This window comes from Cryptococcus neoformans, chromosome 4, assembly GCF_000149385.1.
Source record: "Cryptococcus neoformans var. neoformans B-3501A chromosome 4, whole genome shotgun sequence".
NCBI lineage: Eukaryota > Fungi > Basidiomycota > Tremellomycetes > Tremellales > Cryptococcaceae > Cryptococcus > Cryptococcus deneoformans.
The window spans coordinates 611,882-626,415 of record NC_009180.1 but is presented as its reverse complement, the minus strand read 5'-3'; the positions used below and the strand labels follow the sequence as shown (position 1 = coordinate 626,415).

General features: G+C 47.3%; 6 protein-coding genes across 6 annotated transcripts; 3 read left to right on the top strand and 3 right to left on the bottom strand.

Moving 5' to 3' along the window:
• Positions 1 to 148: 148 nt before the first annotated feature.
• On the bottom strand, positions 149 to 1,766 carry CNBD2150 (hypothetical protein; the record flags this gene model as incomplete). Its single annotated transcript, XM_771075.1, has 9 exons — positions 149 to 299; positions 370 to 613; positions 672 to 751; positions 806 to 875; positions 930 to 1,082; positions 1,157 to 1,254; positions 1,315 to 1,426; positions 1,483 to 1,578; positions 1,691 to 1,766. The coding sequence occupies 9 exons, from the start codon at positions 1,764 to 1,766 to the stop codon at positions 149 to 151; spliced, it is 1,080 nt and encodes a 359-aa protein (XP_776168.1).
• Positions 1,767 to 2,088: 322 nt separating this feature from the next.
• On the top strand, positions 2,089 to 8,042 carry CNBD2140 (hypothetical protein; the record flags this gene model as incomplete). Its single annotated transcript, XM_771074.1, has 21 exons — positions 2,089 to 2,225; positions 2,278 to 2,695; positions 2,750 to 3,515; positions 3,563 to 4,743; positions 4,802 to 4,993; positions 5,053 to 5,114; positions 5,179 to 5,300; positions 5,354 to 5,409; positions 5,468 to 5,510; positions 5,567 to 5,869; positions 5,922 to 6,078; positions 6,137 to 6,173; positions 6,225 to 6,354; positions 6,402 to 6,502; positions 6,562 to 7,060; positions 7,125 to 7,136; positions 7,187 to 7,216; positions 7,266 to 7,409; positions 7,468 to 7,624; positions 7,675 to 7,737; positions 7,787 to 8,042. The coding sequence occupies 21 exons, from the start codon at positions 2,089 to 2,091 to the stop codon at positions 8,040 to 8,042; spliced, it is 4,866 nt and encodes a 1,621-aa protein (XP_776167.1).
• A 517-nt stretch (positions 8,043 to 8,559) lies between these two features.
• Positions 8,560 to 10,827, top strand: CNBD2130 (hypothetical protein; the record flags this gene model as incomplete). The annotated part of the gene is made up of 10 exons (XM_771073.1): positions 8,560 to 8,640; positions 8,779 to 8,856; positions 8,927 to 9,126; positions 9,197 to 9,456; positions 9,514 to 10,012; positions 10,067 to 10,136; positions 10,205 to 10,269; positions 10,333 to 10,521; positions 10,588 to 10,644; positions 10,710 to 10,827. The coding sequence occupies 10 exons, from the start codon at positions 8,560 to 8,562 to the stop codon at positions 10,825 to 10,827; spliced, it is 1,617 nt and encodes a 538-aa protein (XP_776166.1).
• A 323-nt stretch (positions 10,828 to 11,150) lies between these two features.
• Positions 11,151 to 11,719, bottom strand: CNBD2120 (40S ribosomal protein S21; the record flags this gene model as incomplete). The annotated part of the gene is made up of 4 exons (XM_771072.1): positions 11,151 to 11,182; positions 11,239 to 11,409; positions 11,474 to 11,530; positions 11,716 to 11,719. The coding sequence occupies 4 exons, from the start codon at positions 11,717 to 11,719 to the stop codon at positions 11,151 to 11,153; spliced, it is 264 nt and encodes an 87-aa protein (XP_776165.1).
• Positions 11,720 to 12,606: 887 nt separating this feature from the next.
• Positions 12,607 to 13,826, bottom strand: CNBD2110 (hypothetical protein; the record flags this gene model as incomplete). The annotated part of the gene is made up of 3 exons (XM_771071.1): positions 12,607 to 12,726; positions 12,790 to 13,676; positions 13,745 to 13,826. 3 exons carry the CDS (start codon positions 13,824 to 13,826, stop codon positions 12,607 to 12,609), a joined length of 1,089 nt encoding a protein of 362 aa, XP_776164.1.
• A 188-nt stretch (positions 13,827 to 14,014) lies between these two features.
• On the top strand, positions 14,015 to 14,522 carry CNBD2100 (hypothetical protein; the record flags this gene model as incomplete). The annotated part of the gene is made up of 3 exons (XM_771070.1): positions 14,015 to 14,054; positions 14,134 to 14,452; positions 14,501 to 14,522. 3 exons carry the CDS (start codon positions 14,015 to 14,017, stop codon positions 14,520 to 14,522), a joined length of 381 nt encoding a protein of 126 aa, XP_776163.1.
• Between the last annotated feature and the right edge of the window lie 12 nt (positions 14,523 to 14,534).

Sequence of the window (14,534 nt, the reverse complement as noted above, 5' to 3'; positions counted from 1 at the left end):
GTGACAATAAGATTCATCGTATAGTTGTTCCCTGCTGCTTAATTATTGCACCAATGATTTTGGCTTTTGCGCTACTTCACTCCCAGCTCTACATGGTAGACACCAATCGACTCCATCACCAGGGCCGCAGTCACTCATTGCTGGCCGATTATCTATCAGGATCGTCGTTCTCTTCGGAATTTATAGACTCTTCATCGCCCATCGGAGGTATTAATCCTTCCATACCTGACATGATGGCAATTCTTCGAAAGAATCTTTCATAAGCATATCGCTCCGGATGAATCTCTGAGGGATACCAACTACAACAATTGATTAGAATACGCTGGACGTGATCACACCAACATCATAAGCAGAAAGATCTTGACACACTAGTTAACAGCGACAGCAATCCCCTCTTCCCCTCCTTCTTGTTCAACACGGTGCCACCACCCTGCCGGTAAGAACAAGGTATCACCCTCGTGCAGAGTTACGCTTATGGAACGAGCAGATCGCGGAAGGCAGAGGTTTTCCACCCAGGGGATTCTGGGCCCGCAAGAGGGGTTTGGATAGTCGTACTCCGGGTAAAGCTGGCCTGAAGGAGAGCGCTTGAGGGTCGAAGGAGGATAGAACCTTTCTGTAGGCAGAAAAGAATCAACATCTGTCAGATCAGGAATCAGGAAGGCAATACTTACGGTCGAGGTGAATGGTTTCAAGGGGCGAAAGCAAGGTGAAAGTCTTGGAGCCAGCCAGTACATGGTATATGTTTTCGTATCTTCATTGACCATGAGAAAAGGAAAGATATGGTCAATAAAAATGGCAGGCTCACGGGTCATGATGCAAAGAAGTCGTACTTCTACTGTCTCCTATCCAGAGATTCACAGCTTCTGCCTGCTTCCCTACATACATGTGTTTCAACATCAACACCTACAGTCTCTGTTATCAGAGCATACCAATGGCCTCCTTCATCCATGACACGTCCCTCTTGAAGTATTTCTGAAAAGCTTCTAACTCGGGTGGCCCCGACGAGCTTGGTTGGTCGCGATAGATGTTACCGTCCTGCGACTGGAGATAGTAGATGAAAGAGTCCTGGTCTGCAGACCTTCCTGTGGGGTGTGGAATGTCATATTGCATCAGCAGGCGGAATAATATCAAACATGGTTGTGATTGGGATGCTTACCTAGCTTTTCCGTCAGTTGAGACATAGTCATTTTGGTCTCCAGAGCCTTGACAAATGTTTTTCGACCATCGTGACGTTCACGAACAGAATCAGCCAGACTAATCCCTAATCAGTTAAAGGCAAGGACATGAGTTGTATATTGTATAAAAGCCTCGCACCCGTCATCCGTAACGGCAACCGTCACTCGCCTCGACCCAGATATCTCTTTATAAACTTCTGCTCGGGACCAATCATACAAGTTTGCCGTTTCTTTTTCAAGGGGAGAGAAACCTTGATCGATACTGACGTCAGTCAGGTGGGCACCGATAGCACTCACCTCTACTTACCATTGATCAAATAAGGATGAGAATGATGGATCATGCGAAGTGCCGTTAATGCAGATGGAGGTTCAGCAAGAGCTTGCGCCTGTTCAAGAGCGAGATCTAGTTGTAACTCAGCCCGGATCACAAGTAAACAAAAAGCATCTAACAGCAGCAGCAGCTTTCACGACTGCTGCAAGAAACAGGACATTATCATCTAAAAACAACAACATACCTCTGTAGTCATGCGTACATGCCTGAAGCGTCTTTTCCAGTTCGAATTTCCATACTGTCGGGCTGTTTGAAGGCATAACAACGGCTCGTTCCGTATGGGGAATGTAGAGGTCTGTGAAGCTACCGGTCAGCTACTGGTACTTTTTATGAGTGCAATGCTGATTTGACCATCGCGACCGTGTTTAATTACGACCAGGCTCTCGCTTCGCGTTATGTCCCCTCGTCATCGCTTTTCGATTTTTGTTGGCTCTTTCATTCAATCTCTTTAAATGTACTTCATATTTGTTCTTTCTTTGTTTATTCAATCGAACCATTGCTTCGTCTTCTTCTCCGCTCCTTCCCAGTTTATACAGCATACAACTTGCCAGCCGCCCAGAGGATCCACCTAGCTGCCGGTTCATGTCCTCCATTCCAACCCCTCCGGACGCCAACGGCAACCCTCTCATTGCTTTAGCTGTTGCTGTCATCTATGCTATTTTATACGTTCTTCAAGGAGTCAAGTATGGGGTCAGCTTACTTACTATTGGCATCCCGAGGTAAGAGCCGTGAGGTCTGCCACTTACCGACGTTCACTGACATCAAAGATAGCTGCATCGTCCGTATGCTCCAATATAGCCTGACTATCTCACTCGGTTTTCCACATCTCCTTGCTTTATTTGCCGGCGCGCTTCTCGCACTCTTCTTCCTCATAAGATATCGCTACCTTACGCGTTATGCTCAGCTAAAAGAGTCAGCTCTACCACCTCCGTCTCCGCCTGCACTCGCTAGCCGCCTATTACCTTTGGATGGGGACGGGCTGGGTTTGCCAGATTCTAGGTCGCAAACATCATCATTTCATAACTACCTTGATGATTTCCTCTCCGCTATTAGAATATTTGGCTATTTGGAAAAACCAGTATTCCATGAGTTAAGTAGACATCTGCAAACTAGGAGACTTGCGGCAGGGGATACATTAGAAATCGGTGGCGGTGAATTCTGGTGCGTTGTGGAAGGCAAAGTACAAGTGGTACGTGCGGACATTGTGCACCTGAGTACCGGCAGACTTACTTTCTCTCTGCAGTTCGCACCGGATGCTTCTTCGCAAGGAACCCCGACACCCTCTTCCGATACCAACAGCCCTACAAGACCCTCATTCAACGGCTATCATCTCCTTAATGAAGTATCCACAGGCGGGACTCTCTCTTCTCTTTTCTCTATCCTTTCCCTATTCACTGAAGATATAAAACTTTCATGGAAAAGTTCTGCAGATGATGAAGGCGAAGAGGAGCAGATTTTTGAAGGTGCTCCTGAACAGTCATCGGCAAAATTGAGGGTCAGAAGGGCAAATTCAGATGTAAGCCAACTGGGGCCGGACTCTATTGGGGTCCGTGCAATGGATCCAACTCCTCTCCCTGAATCAATCGATAGCCATGGAGACTCAAGTGTTCCCCAACGTCGCCGAGAAAGATCGTCTTCTATAGATGCTGCTGGAGAAACGGTTCGCGAAAGAGAAGGCATTTTTGCCAGCGCTTCGCTGCCTATTTCAAGTACTGAGCCCCCTTCTCCCCGACGCTCCCAGTCGCTCCGTTCTTCACCTCGTCTGAATTCTGCTACGAACTTATTGTCCTCTCAGTCTGAACACCTACGATCTTCAGTACCGAGGAAAGCGGGTATAGAGATCGGATCAAAAGCGCTGAAAGGGACCATTGCTCGGGCGACTGAGGATACAACACTCGCCGTGATTCCTGCCGCTGCTTTTCGAAAATTAACTAGAAAATTTCCCAAAGCCAGCGGGACAATCGTGCAAGTTGTCTTGGAAAGGTTCAGCCGTGTTACATTCATGACAGGTACGGATCCCCTTGAAACATCCTAGCCCATCCTGATTTCTGACTAGCACACAAATATCTCGGTCTGACTCGCGAAATTCTACAAACGGAATCATCTCTTAACTTACTGGTGACCCATCCTCTACCACGCTCATTTTACACTGGGGGAGGAATGCAAGCTTTGCGCGCCCGCTTCCAACCGGAAGCCCTGGCAAAAGAAAGCGTACACTATGACTCACTTAAGTCCTCGCCTAACGCCAGAGTGTCTAGTAAAGATTACTTCAACTACGTGCCTGCAAGTCCAACTGTCAAAGCTCCTTCCTTACCTGCGATGACCCCCAAACCTCTCTCTCCTATCATCCATAAGTCCTCCTTGGGACAGACAGCAACGACTACTGTTAAGAATGAACCCCTTAATGGCGGCTCCTCCCCCCTGGATGAAACAAGGGATAAAGTTCCATCATTTGGTCTCTCGACGGCTGCGGCAACCAACCCTGATGCCAGCTTCCGCCACGCAAGTCCATTCATCCGTCGCACATCAGCCATGCGCCAACAGGTGGCTGCTGGTGATCTCGCAATGTCTGTGCATAATTTGCCCGACGAATCCGGCCAGGCATATTATCGCCCGACCGCAATCACCCCTGGTCTGTCAAAAATGGATACTTGGCAACGACGATATTCCAGCTCCTGGAACTTGAATGACTCACCCCACACCGACGGCCAACCTGTAGATCCACAGAGAGATGACGAATCTCTTCTGAATGAGTCGTTCGATTTGAAAGAGGCAGTCCTCAACAGTATAGCTAAATCAATCGGACTGTATCAAGAGGCCGAAAGTAATTCAGACATGATCGCTCGCTCTTCCATGGCTCCGTCAGTGAGCGCGTTGTCGACTCCAAACTCACCTATGTTTCCTCCTAATGCGGGTACTCCATTACAAGGAAGTACGCGTTCTCGCCCTCCGCATTTTGGCAACGTTCTTGACCTCATAAACGCATCTAGCCAGAATGAAGGTGTCATCGGTGGTATGTTGCGCGAAGCCGCTTTCAACTCCCGTCCGGATGACGAAGCTAGTAGTATTTCTATGAGCCTCCATGACTCTCAAGGGGGAGCTAGCGGCGTTGATAGGAAGATTATGAAAGATCTCGAACGGCATGTGGAAATTTTGTTTTTCAAGAAAGGTAGCGTACTAGTAAAAGAAGGAGAGAGGTCACCAGGTATGTACTATGTGATAGATGGTTTCCTGGAGGTAAGTCGGCGGCAACTTTTCCATGCCCAATGATTGTCATCGTTGACGAAATGTGCAGACATCTCTTCCTTTCCGCAGCACAAGCTCCAATCAGGAGAACCCTAATTCCACCCCAGGGAGCAAACACCGCCAGTCAAGTTTTGGAAGTTCGAATGAAAGGCCTTTCAAAACGGCTCTAGGCCTGGATACTTCCAAAGGCAAGGAATTAGATGACGGGTCGAAGAAAGATGAAGCCTTATTTACTGTCAAGGTTTGTCGTCAGAGCGTTCCAGATGTGATGTCAACCGCCACTGACAACGTTATCCGCAGCCTGGGGGTATCGCCGGTTATCTTTCTTCCCTTTGCTGTACAGATTCATATGTCGATATCACGTCCGTTATTCAGCTTGCTCAGCACTAGAATATGGCCGTGAGCTGACTCAGAAGGGAATAACAGGGCCAAAACAGATTGCTTTGTCGGGTTTCTTCCCCACCACACTCTGGAGAGAATTATTGAGCGACGACCAATTGTTCTATTGACATTGGCGAAGAGATTGCTATCTCTACTGTCGCCTCTTGGTAAGCGCAGCAACATGCTTTGCAAATGAAGATATTCTGAGCCACACTTGTAGTCCTCCATATTGACGCGGCTTTGGATTGGCAACAATTAAATGCCGGACAAGTTCTAGTGAGTCTATCATTCCGCATGGCATTAAAACTCTTTCCAATTGTTATTTGTCCTGCAGTATGAGAAAGGCGATAAATCGACGGACTTCTACATCGTCATTAGTCAGTCGCTATCGTTCTTTGTTCTCCTCATATCCGTCTACTTACATGTTTTACAGATGGCCGTCTTCGAGCGTTCACTGAGAAGAACGACAATATGCACGTACTTCGTGAATATGGACAAAATGACTCTATCGGCGAACTCGACGTGATAACGGCTGTCGATCGCTCAGAAACTGTTCATGCCATTCGAGATTCTGAGCTTGTACGTATTCCGGCCGCATTATTTGACGCAATTAGCATTAAACACCCGGAGACGACGGTTCAGTTTATGAGATTGATCGCCGGTAGAGTGAGAAGGGCTTTGGGAGATGAGATGAACGGTCGAGTCCCTGGCTTACCGACTACAGACATGAACCTCAGTGAGTTCTATTGAGCGATAGAGTTATTTACCAAAGGACTGACAATTACAAGAAACGGTGTGCGTACTTGGCTCTACGAGAAATGTTCCAGTTACGCAGTTCGCCGGTAAACTCAAAAATGCTTTGGAGGAGATTGGGGCGTCTACGTCGTACTTAGACCAAGGCATCGTAATGCGGCATCTTGGTAGGCATGCGTTTGCCCGTATTGGGTGAGCACACCTCTAGTTTCTTTTTCAGATATTGGATTCTTGCTTATGATCGCATCAGTAAACTTAAGGTAGCAGGATGGCTTGCCGATCAAGAAGTGAGCAAAACTCCGATTTGATAAGGATATTGATGCCTATTGGTCACGTAGCAACATTACAGGACAGTTCTCTATGTTGCTGACTCTCCTCCGGCCAGCCAATGGACTCTGACTTGCATCCGCCAGGCTGATTTGGTACTAGTCGTTTCCATGGGTGACGACCCCTCTCTGGGCGAATACGGTAAGTCCCTAGATAGATGTTACGGGGGTGAAACTTATAGCAGTTAGAAAAATTGTTGCTTGCTACGAAAACAACGGCAAGAAAAGAACTAATTTTACTCCATGACGAACGGACTGTCGCTCCTGGATCGACACGTCAATGGCTTAGCGTGAGTCAAGCCCCCACGTTCCGTTATTTTCTTTCATGGTTCTGAGGAAATGGGCACAGAATCGACCATGGATACAAACTCATTATCACGTCGAATTGCCTGGGGTCGTGACGCCAGCCCGCCCTATACCTCCGGTGCACGATGCAGCGGCCATTGCGGCCTTCAAACATCTTCGCGAGCAAGTTGAAACCCGTATAAAAAAGTACCGGGGTCTGCGGCCATTTACTCGCCCTCGCCGTCCTCCTCATATGAACGACTTCGCTCGTATAGCTCGTCGTCTATGTGGCCAACAGATTGGCCTCGTTCTTGGGGGAGGAGGCGCACGAGGAATATCTCATATTGGGATGTTACAGGCGCTTGAAGAATTTGGTATCCCGATCGACGCAATTGGAGGCTGTTCAATTGGAAGCTTTGTAGGAGGCTTGTACGCAAGAGAAACTGATCTATTGGAAACAGCGGGAAGAACTAAGCAATTCTCGGGGAGGATGGGATCGATGTGGAGGATCCTAAGCGATGTCACTTACCCATTTGTTTCATATACGACTGGTCATGAGTTCAGTAAGTTTTTGCTAAGAGTTCTTTCCCATTTTTGGCCACATGTGCTGATGTGCCATCACCCCAGATAGAGGTATATGTAAGTTTTCCATAAAATGGGTACATTGTCATCAAGCCAACTTCTCGCAGACAAAGCATTCTATAACACTCATATAGAAGGTTAGTAGTTTTCAGAAAATTGATCATGCCGGGGCTGAGCGAACTTCAGATTTTTGGATACCTTTCTTCGCCAATTCGACAAATATCACACATTCGCGCATGGAGGTGCACAGAACCGGTTATGCGTGGAGATATGTTCGTGCTTCTATGACTCTTGCCGGTCTATTGCCGCCTCTCTCGGACAATGGAAATTGTATGTTGTTTCTGTCGACAGACTCCTGGGGATATGAGACTGATGAGCAATCTTGCAGTACTTGTTGATGGTGGTTACATGGACAACACTCCCATTCAGCCTTTGCGCGAAAATGGTATCCGCGATATCATTGTTGTGGACGTTGGTTCGGTAGATGACACCTCTCCGAGAGACTATGGTGACTCAGTCTCCGGATGGTGGATCTTTTTCAATAGGTTCGAGTTCAAAAGTACTACTTATGAGCCAGCTAATGTAATGTCATCAGGTTTAATCCATTTTACGAAAGGAGGGTCCTATCGATGACAGAAATCTCATCACGACTTACCTAGTAAGTGCCCTCTATCCGATTGGGATCATTTGTTTATCATTGTGGACAGCGTCTCGAGTGTTAAGACGTTGGAGGGTGTTAAAGCAACCCCCGGCTGCCATTACATTGCCATGCCTGTTCAACAATTCGACACTCTAGGCGGCTTCAAGCGATTCTCCGAAGTCATGGAGATCGGATTGAAGGCCGGTCGAGAGACTTTGAAGAAGTGGAAGGAGGAGGGGAAGTTGCCAACTGGTTTGGTCGATGAAGCCAAAGGAAGCAAAGCCGTGCAACGTGGGAACAGACTCAGGCGAATGTCAATCTGAGGTCTTCTGCGCAAGTACGGATGGGCGGTGGAGAACGAGAAGGAAGATTTGCTTTTAGCAACCTTTCAAGCATCAGTTGTTCCAGTGACTGTTGTGCATTAATAGTTAATAGATGTCAACCCTTGTCTTTTGTTCTTCATAAACTGGTATCGCTTAATAACATGATGAGAATGACGAGACCGTTGCTTGTCGAACAATAAAGCATCTGATCGCCTCCTCCGTTGTACGTGATTGACATGATATTTGTCACTATTTGTACTATGATTTTTAACAAGAAAAGAGGAGAACAGATACGTTTTCTGCCTGGCCCGGGCCCCAAGCAATACATGTACAGGAGAGGATACTAAACGGGCCCCTGCGTCGATCAGCTGAGGTGGTCCATGCGTCGTGTTTCGTCGTAGTTTATATAAAGTATTCGTCCGCTATTCGTCAAGTAGCGATTGTCCTGTTGCCGGCCTATTAAATAGTAATCCCTAAAGGCGTATTCTACTCTCATAAACGGCCCCTCATTGCCACCATGCCGTCGCCTAACAGCTCCCCCAAGGGCACATCATCCACCAAGAAGAAACACGCACCTACTTCCGCTATTTCGACTTTGGTAGGTCCAGTACAGGCTTATCTGGCCTACGCACCCATTTCCACAGAGAACAGAAGAGGTCGTCTCCTGCGTGTCAAACAGGATGATGTTGTGAAACAGAAGAAGACGTAGCTGATGTGAACATTGCATGCCCTTTAGGGAAGTACAATAGCTCTACCGCTGAACACGTTAACCTCGCTTTTGACTCTCCAAAATGCTGAAGACAGTAAACCGAGGGTGCGTCAATCAATGAGTACAGGATTCCCAGAATTAACTTCCAGTTTGTTGACCGAATCTATTTGTTTAGCTTTCAAAACTATCATGGCTTCCAGATATTGTTGTATACAAGTCTTCTATTTTGCCCATTGTACTAGGTCCGGTCTTGACTGTGACGTTGTTCTCGGCTGGTGTCGCCGCTGCAAGCCTGTGGTGGGATAAAGAAGTAGGGCTAACGAACAATGTGGTACCTCTTCTGAGTGTCGTGGTGGGATTATTGCTTGTGTTTAGGTCAGTTAATGCTTTGCATATCCATAGCCAGATGAGGCTGAGAACAAACTGATAAAAAATAAAAACAAAGGAACTCATCAGCTTATGAGCGTTATGCCGAGGGTCGCAAGGATTTTACTTGCCTGATATCTACTGCACGCAATCTTTCACGCAATATTTGGGTTGCTGTCTCGCTTCCTTCACCATCCAATGGGGCTGCAGAAATTCAAATAAGCAGAAATAATCTGACGGAGGAGAAAAAGAAGGTGATAAGACTTGTGGTAGCTTTTGTAATAGCCACAAAGCATCATCTGAGAGGAGAAGATGGCGTGCAACATAATGACCTCAAAGGTGCTGTTCGCCAAGCAGCGAGGAAATCAGTTTGCTAACGCATCCTCTGTACTTTAGGCCTCCTTCCCACGACCATGATGAATTCCAAAAATTGGCGATCTAGTTTCACCCCTCCAAGCTTCGTTTCCACACAGCACCTTTCCAGCTCGCCTAATGCGTATGACGACCACGAAATTGACGAAGAAACTTCTCTAGGTCTGGTCTCTTCATCGCCCATCGTGGCACCTGGCCAGTCCGGATCTTCTAATCGGTGGAGAACTGCGAATAACAGTTCTTCGCATGGCCGAGTCTCTGCAGCATTAAAAGAAGGGCCTTGCGTAGGAACAGGTCTGAAAAGACGGCCCACGGCTATAAGAATAATCGTGGCTGACCATGATGCCAATGGAAAGAGGTCTGGCTTGTTTTCAGGCAATCGAGAGGAAAATGGTAAAGTGGATGAACGTACGCCAATGATCAAAACGCGTGTAAAATCCGGTCCATTAATATCACTTGGGGAACCAGGAGGAGCGGAGATAGGCCTCGGAAAAATGGTTCAATTGGGGCTTCCCCTTATTATGTATGGTTACGCTGTGCCACTCAGCTGATAGTAGCTGATGGTCTGGATCGTCAGAGCACACGAAATTAGTCGCTCCATATTCAAATTTAGAAGAATGGGCTGCTTGGAGACTGGTGGCCCTGCTGTGAGTAGTTTTATACTGTCAATTGGGTCCTTCTCACATTTCCGCCTGCCGACCATTTTTGCGAGCAGGGTCTGAACTCCCTACAAGCGGCTGTGTCGTCCATGATAGATCAGCTTGGCTCTATGGAGCGAATGTAAGCAATTATACTATTAGTTACTGTCTTCCATGATCATACTGATAATTTGACCAATGACAGCGTCCAGACTCCACTACCATACGTCTTTTGCGTCCATCTCAAACAAGTTGTTTCTCTTTACCTTTTCATCCTTCCATTTACCCTTGTGGATGCAATGGGCTGGAAGATGGTATTCATCATGTTTTGCATCAGCATGACATTCATGGGCGTCGAGGGTATAGCTGCAATGATTGAACAACCTTTTGGGACGTAAGATAGTTGTATATTCCGTTGGCGGCTGAAGCGCTGATTATACTGTCGGACGCACGACCACAGGGACCCCAGTGACTTGAACTTGGACTTATACTGTACAGAGTTGCTTTGCGAGTGCGAGTAAGTGACGTCTTCTTCGTTGATGCACTTGCAGAGTTCTCATTGAATGTCTGATGCACTTGTAGAGGTCTCATTGAATGTCTCTCTGAAGGTGATGAAGGGGACATGCCGATCTATAGCAGACCTATTATTGTAGATCAAGCCACGGTCGACTTGAGTGCTGACGACAGAGAGGACGATTGAAACACTTGGGCCATTTCCCTTTTCTTATTATCAGGCTACAAACGCTTTGTTTGTCGATGACCCATATAGAGTAGAAGTGAATGCTAAGTCCTCCTTCATCGTTCTCTCTAGCGAGAGGCAAGCGGATCAAACCGTCGATAACGCGGATGGGATGGGCGATTGAACGAAAACCGGATGCCAACTATGAGTGTGCCAAGATGAGACTTTCCTTTTCGTGCACATATAGCCCGTATCCTACATCAGTTCTCGACAAAGTCAAACTGGTGCCCTGCTGCTAGTCGAAACGATGCATCCCTCCAGCCCTGACTCGCTACAACACACGCTTATCGGGTGTAAGACCAGACGTTCTTCAACACTACATTGATGATCATCAGTGTAAGGCCTTATACGCATAGTTTAAGAGAAACTCACAGCCCTCCTTGGTAGCGATCCTGTTGATAGAGTCGTCAGAGTCGCCCTGAGCCCTGATACGACCGCAGATAGCGATAGTGGTGGCAGAGCCCCTGATGGCCTTGCCGTCAGCGTCGACATCGGCAATTTGGAGTTGGATAGAGGCGTGGTCCTGGGCAGTGATAAGACGGTCTACAAGTAGACAATAGTTATTAGATTGTTGACGGCTTGGACATTTGACGCAAATTATACGTACTGGTAGCCGAGCAGTGTCGGGGGATGTAAAGGTCAACGAGGACACCCTTGTCGTTCTCTACAGAACCATGCACTCGTCAGCACCATTCTCGCTATGTCTACCATTCCCAACTCCTGTCTCCTTTCCAACCTCCAACACCACACCTATCCACCACCATTCGTCTACACCATCTCGCCACATCGGCCCGTGGTCCTCCAAGATATTCCCTCTGGATTCAAGCTGTAGTGCAGAACAAGACGCACCCATTTTGGCGATGTGTTTTGCGGTGTTGAGGCTGGTAAAAGAGAAAAGAGGACAGTTGACTTAGGTTTTTCGATGTGCCCCTTGACCACAAATTCCTTAACCGCAAAAGACGTCTGGTCGGAGTTTTGTGCGGCACTTTTTGACACTGGCAACACGTCGAGTGTGGCACAAAATGGAAAAGTAAATATCGATAATTAAAGCGCGGCTGCTTGCAGGCAGGCAACTGATGGCAGATTACTTAAGTTTATTTAATTATAAGTTGGCCTCGTTGCTGAATGGCGGGGATGCCCACTATCATTGACTGATAACGTAATACAAACAGGCTAGTAACAACAATCAAACTGTAACGAACGAGAAAGGAGAAAAGTGACAAAATTACCATCATGTTAGGATAGTTGAAGCCTTGGGCGCGACAGGACCTGCGGGAGGCGACTGGATACTGAGATCTGTTGTCTTATGAACTGAGGCCTAAAAACCAATTGCTAATTCTAGGCTCAATTGTAGAGCGAAAGTATATAAACGCGAGCAACAATGAATGCAAGACCCCTTCTTGCCTCCTGGCAGTCTGAACTTTTGTGGCTCACTTATGCACTCGATGTATCTTGATATGGCTATCCAATGTCAGGAATCTGTTATTAAATATTGAAAGAAGTGGCAGGCAAAGATTTACCACAACGTTATTGACTTCGCCATAGGCGTAGTAGGTTTCTCAGGGAGAGAAACGAAACAACCAACAGATCACAGGCTAGCAGCAACGAAGCGCGCTTGATCAAGATAAACAGACGTTTAACAATGCACATGACAAGAAAGTATTCAGTAGTTGTGAACAAAATATACATACTACAACACCTATTATTACGTACATCCTAACAAAAGCAACCATCTCGCTATTACTTTTTGCGTGCTTTTTTGTTGCCCTTGTCATTTGAGAAACCATACCTGGCGACACAGTCGGGACAGTACCATGTGTCTGGCAATGGTCCACTGATGTTGACACATTTGACGTGAAACTATTTCAACATTAGCAAACATAATAATTCCATCAGGCGAACGGTCTTGAAAATACAACCTACCCATTCATACGGGCACTTGTCGCAGTCACACCCAATCATTTCGCCATAGCTCTTCTGTCGACAGATACAATAGAGAGTTTCATCCGTCTCTCCTTCCGCATCGGCCGCATCAACCATATCCGTATCTCCTTCATCAGGCTCCCCGTCCGCATCCTCGTCGGAAGCAACTGACACTCGTCTGGAACGAGAACCATGCTGCCCAAGGGAAGACGTGTGAGTGTGAGAAGTGGAAGGGACGTTGGAATGTGATGATCTCGCGGATAATGATGGTCTTGAGGGGGGCGGGGGAGGGGGCATCGAGATGCTGGGATGTATTGCCTGTTTCGTGTGGTTCACAGATAGTGACGGAATATTCGGTTTACGTTTCTTGGCCGGTCGGCCATCTATTCCACTGCCCAATCCACCGGGTGGAAGGACAACCTCACCATTGCCCAGTTCTCCCGTTCCACTCCACTTTTCTACCTCTTCAATTTCCATACCACCGACCTTGACCCATTGATGCTTTGCCCGTTCTTTTGCACGTAAGACTATTCGCTCAAGTCGTTCAGCAAGCTTCACTTTCTCATCTTGCAGAGTGAGAACCTGAGCCCATTCATTTTGTATTTTAGCAAGCGATTGCGCTTCTTTTTGGGACAGATGACTACTCGGCAATAATGCCCCAGGAGGTATAGGCAAGGGAAAAGTCGCATTTGAAGGAGGAAGAGATGCGAGGGTCTTGGCAGTCTTTGTCAATGACATGTGTCGGGAGTTTATACGTTGTACATATTCTAAACTTTGTTCAGCGGAGAAATGACGTTGAGAGATAAACAACTCACGGCTTATACGAACATCTTTCTCACGGATCTCTTCAAGCAAGAAGGTGACTTCACCGGGGAGGTTTTCTAGACCTGTATGATACAAGAGAGGTATGTAAGCAAGAAAGCAAAGCATGGGATGGTGTATTAACCAGGCTCACTCGAGACAAATCCAGTGACTACGTGGGCAGCTTCTTCTGCATTGAAATGGGGATGTACATGGAGGGATGAGGGAAGGGCCATGACGGAAGAAGAAGGGTTGGGTGTAGAGTAGCAGATGGATGAGTGGCGGACGGCACGAAGAGCAGATGGGAAGAAAGACTGAGCCCGAGAACTTGGTGTTACGTAAGTGGACTCGACCTTTCTACAAGCACTACGTAACTTCTATCGATACTTCTCTATCTCATACAAGAACTGCTTCATAAACACACATGACCGCCCCCGTCATTTTTCGTTCAGGTGCTCTCCTAAGTATGTCCATTTCTCCCACGGTCTTACATGCACCTCAGTTGTACTAGGCCATTACTGTATGCTAACGCCGTCCACCCAGCTGCCATCGGCATCTCGTCTGGCGCCTTCGGCTCTCACGGTCTACGCAACCTCTCCCCGCCCGTTACTGAGAGACAGATCTCCTCATTTTCTACAGCTTCTTCTTACCTCATCTACAATGGTCTCGCACTTTTAGCCATATCTTTCCACCCGGGCTTCGCTGTCGGCAGTGCTACTAGGAGATACAAGTTTGCAGCTGGGATGATTGTGGGTGGAGCAGTTGCATTCTCAGGAAGCATATTCGCGTTAGTCCTTGGAAGAGATAGATTTAAACAGCTGGGGCCCGTGACACCCCTTGGAGGGGTTGCCATGATCGCGGGGTAAGTAACAATCTTTGCAAGGGTGTACATCGCTTAAATTTGCTTCAGATATATCGCTTTGGCCTTATAAGACCGCGACTGA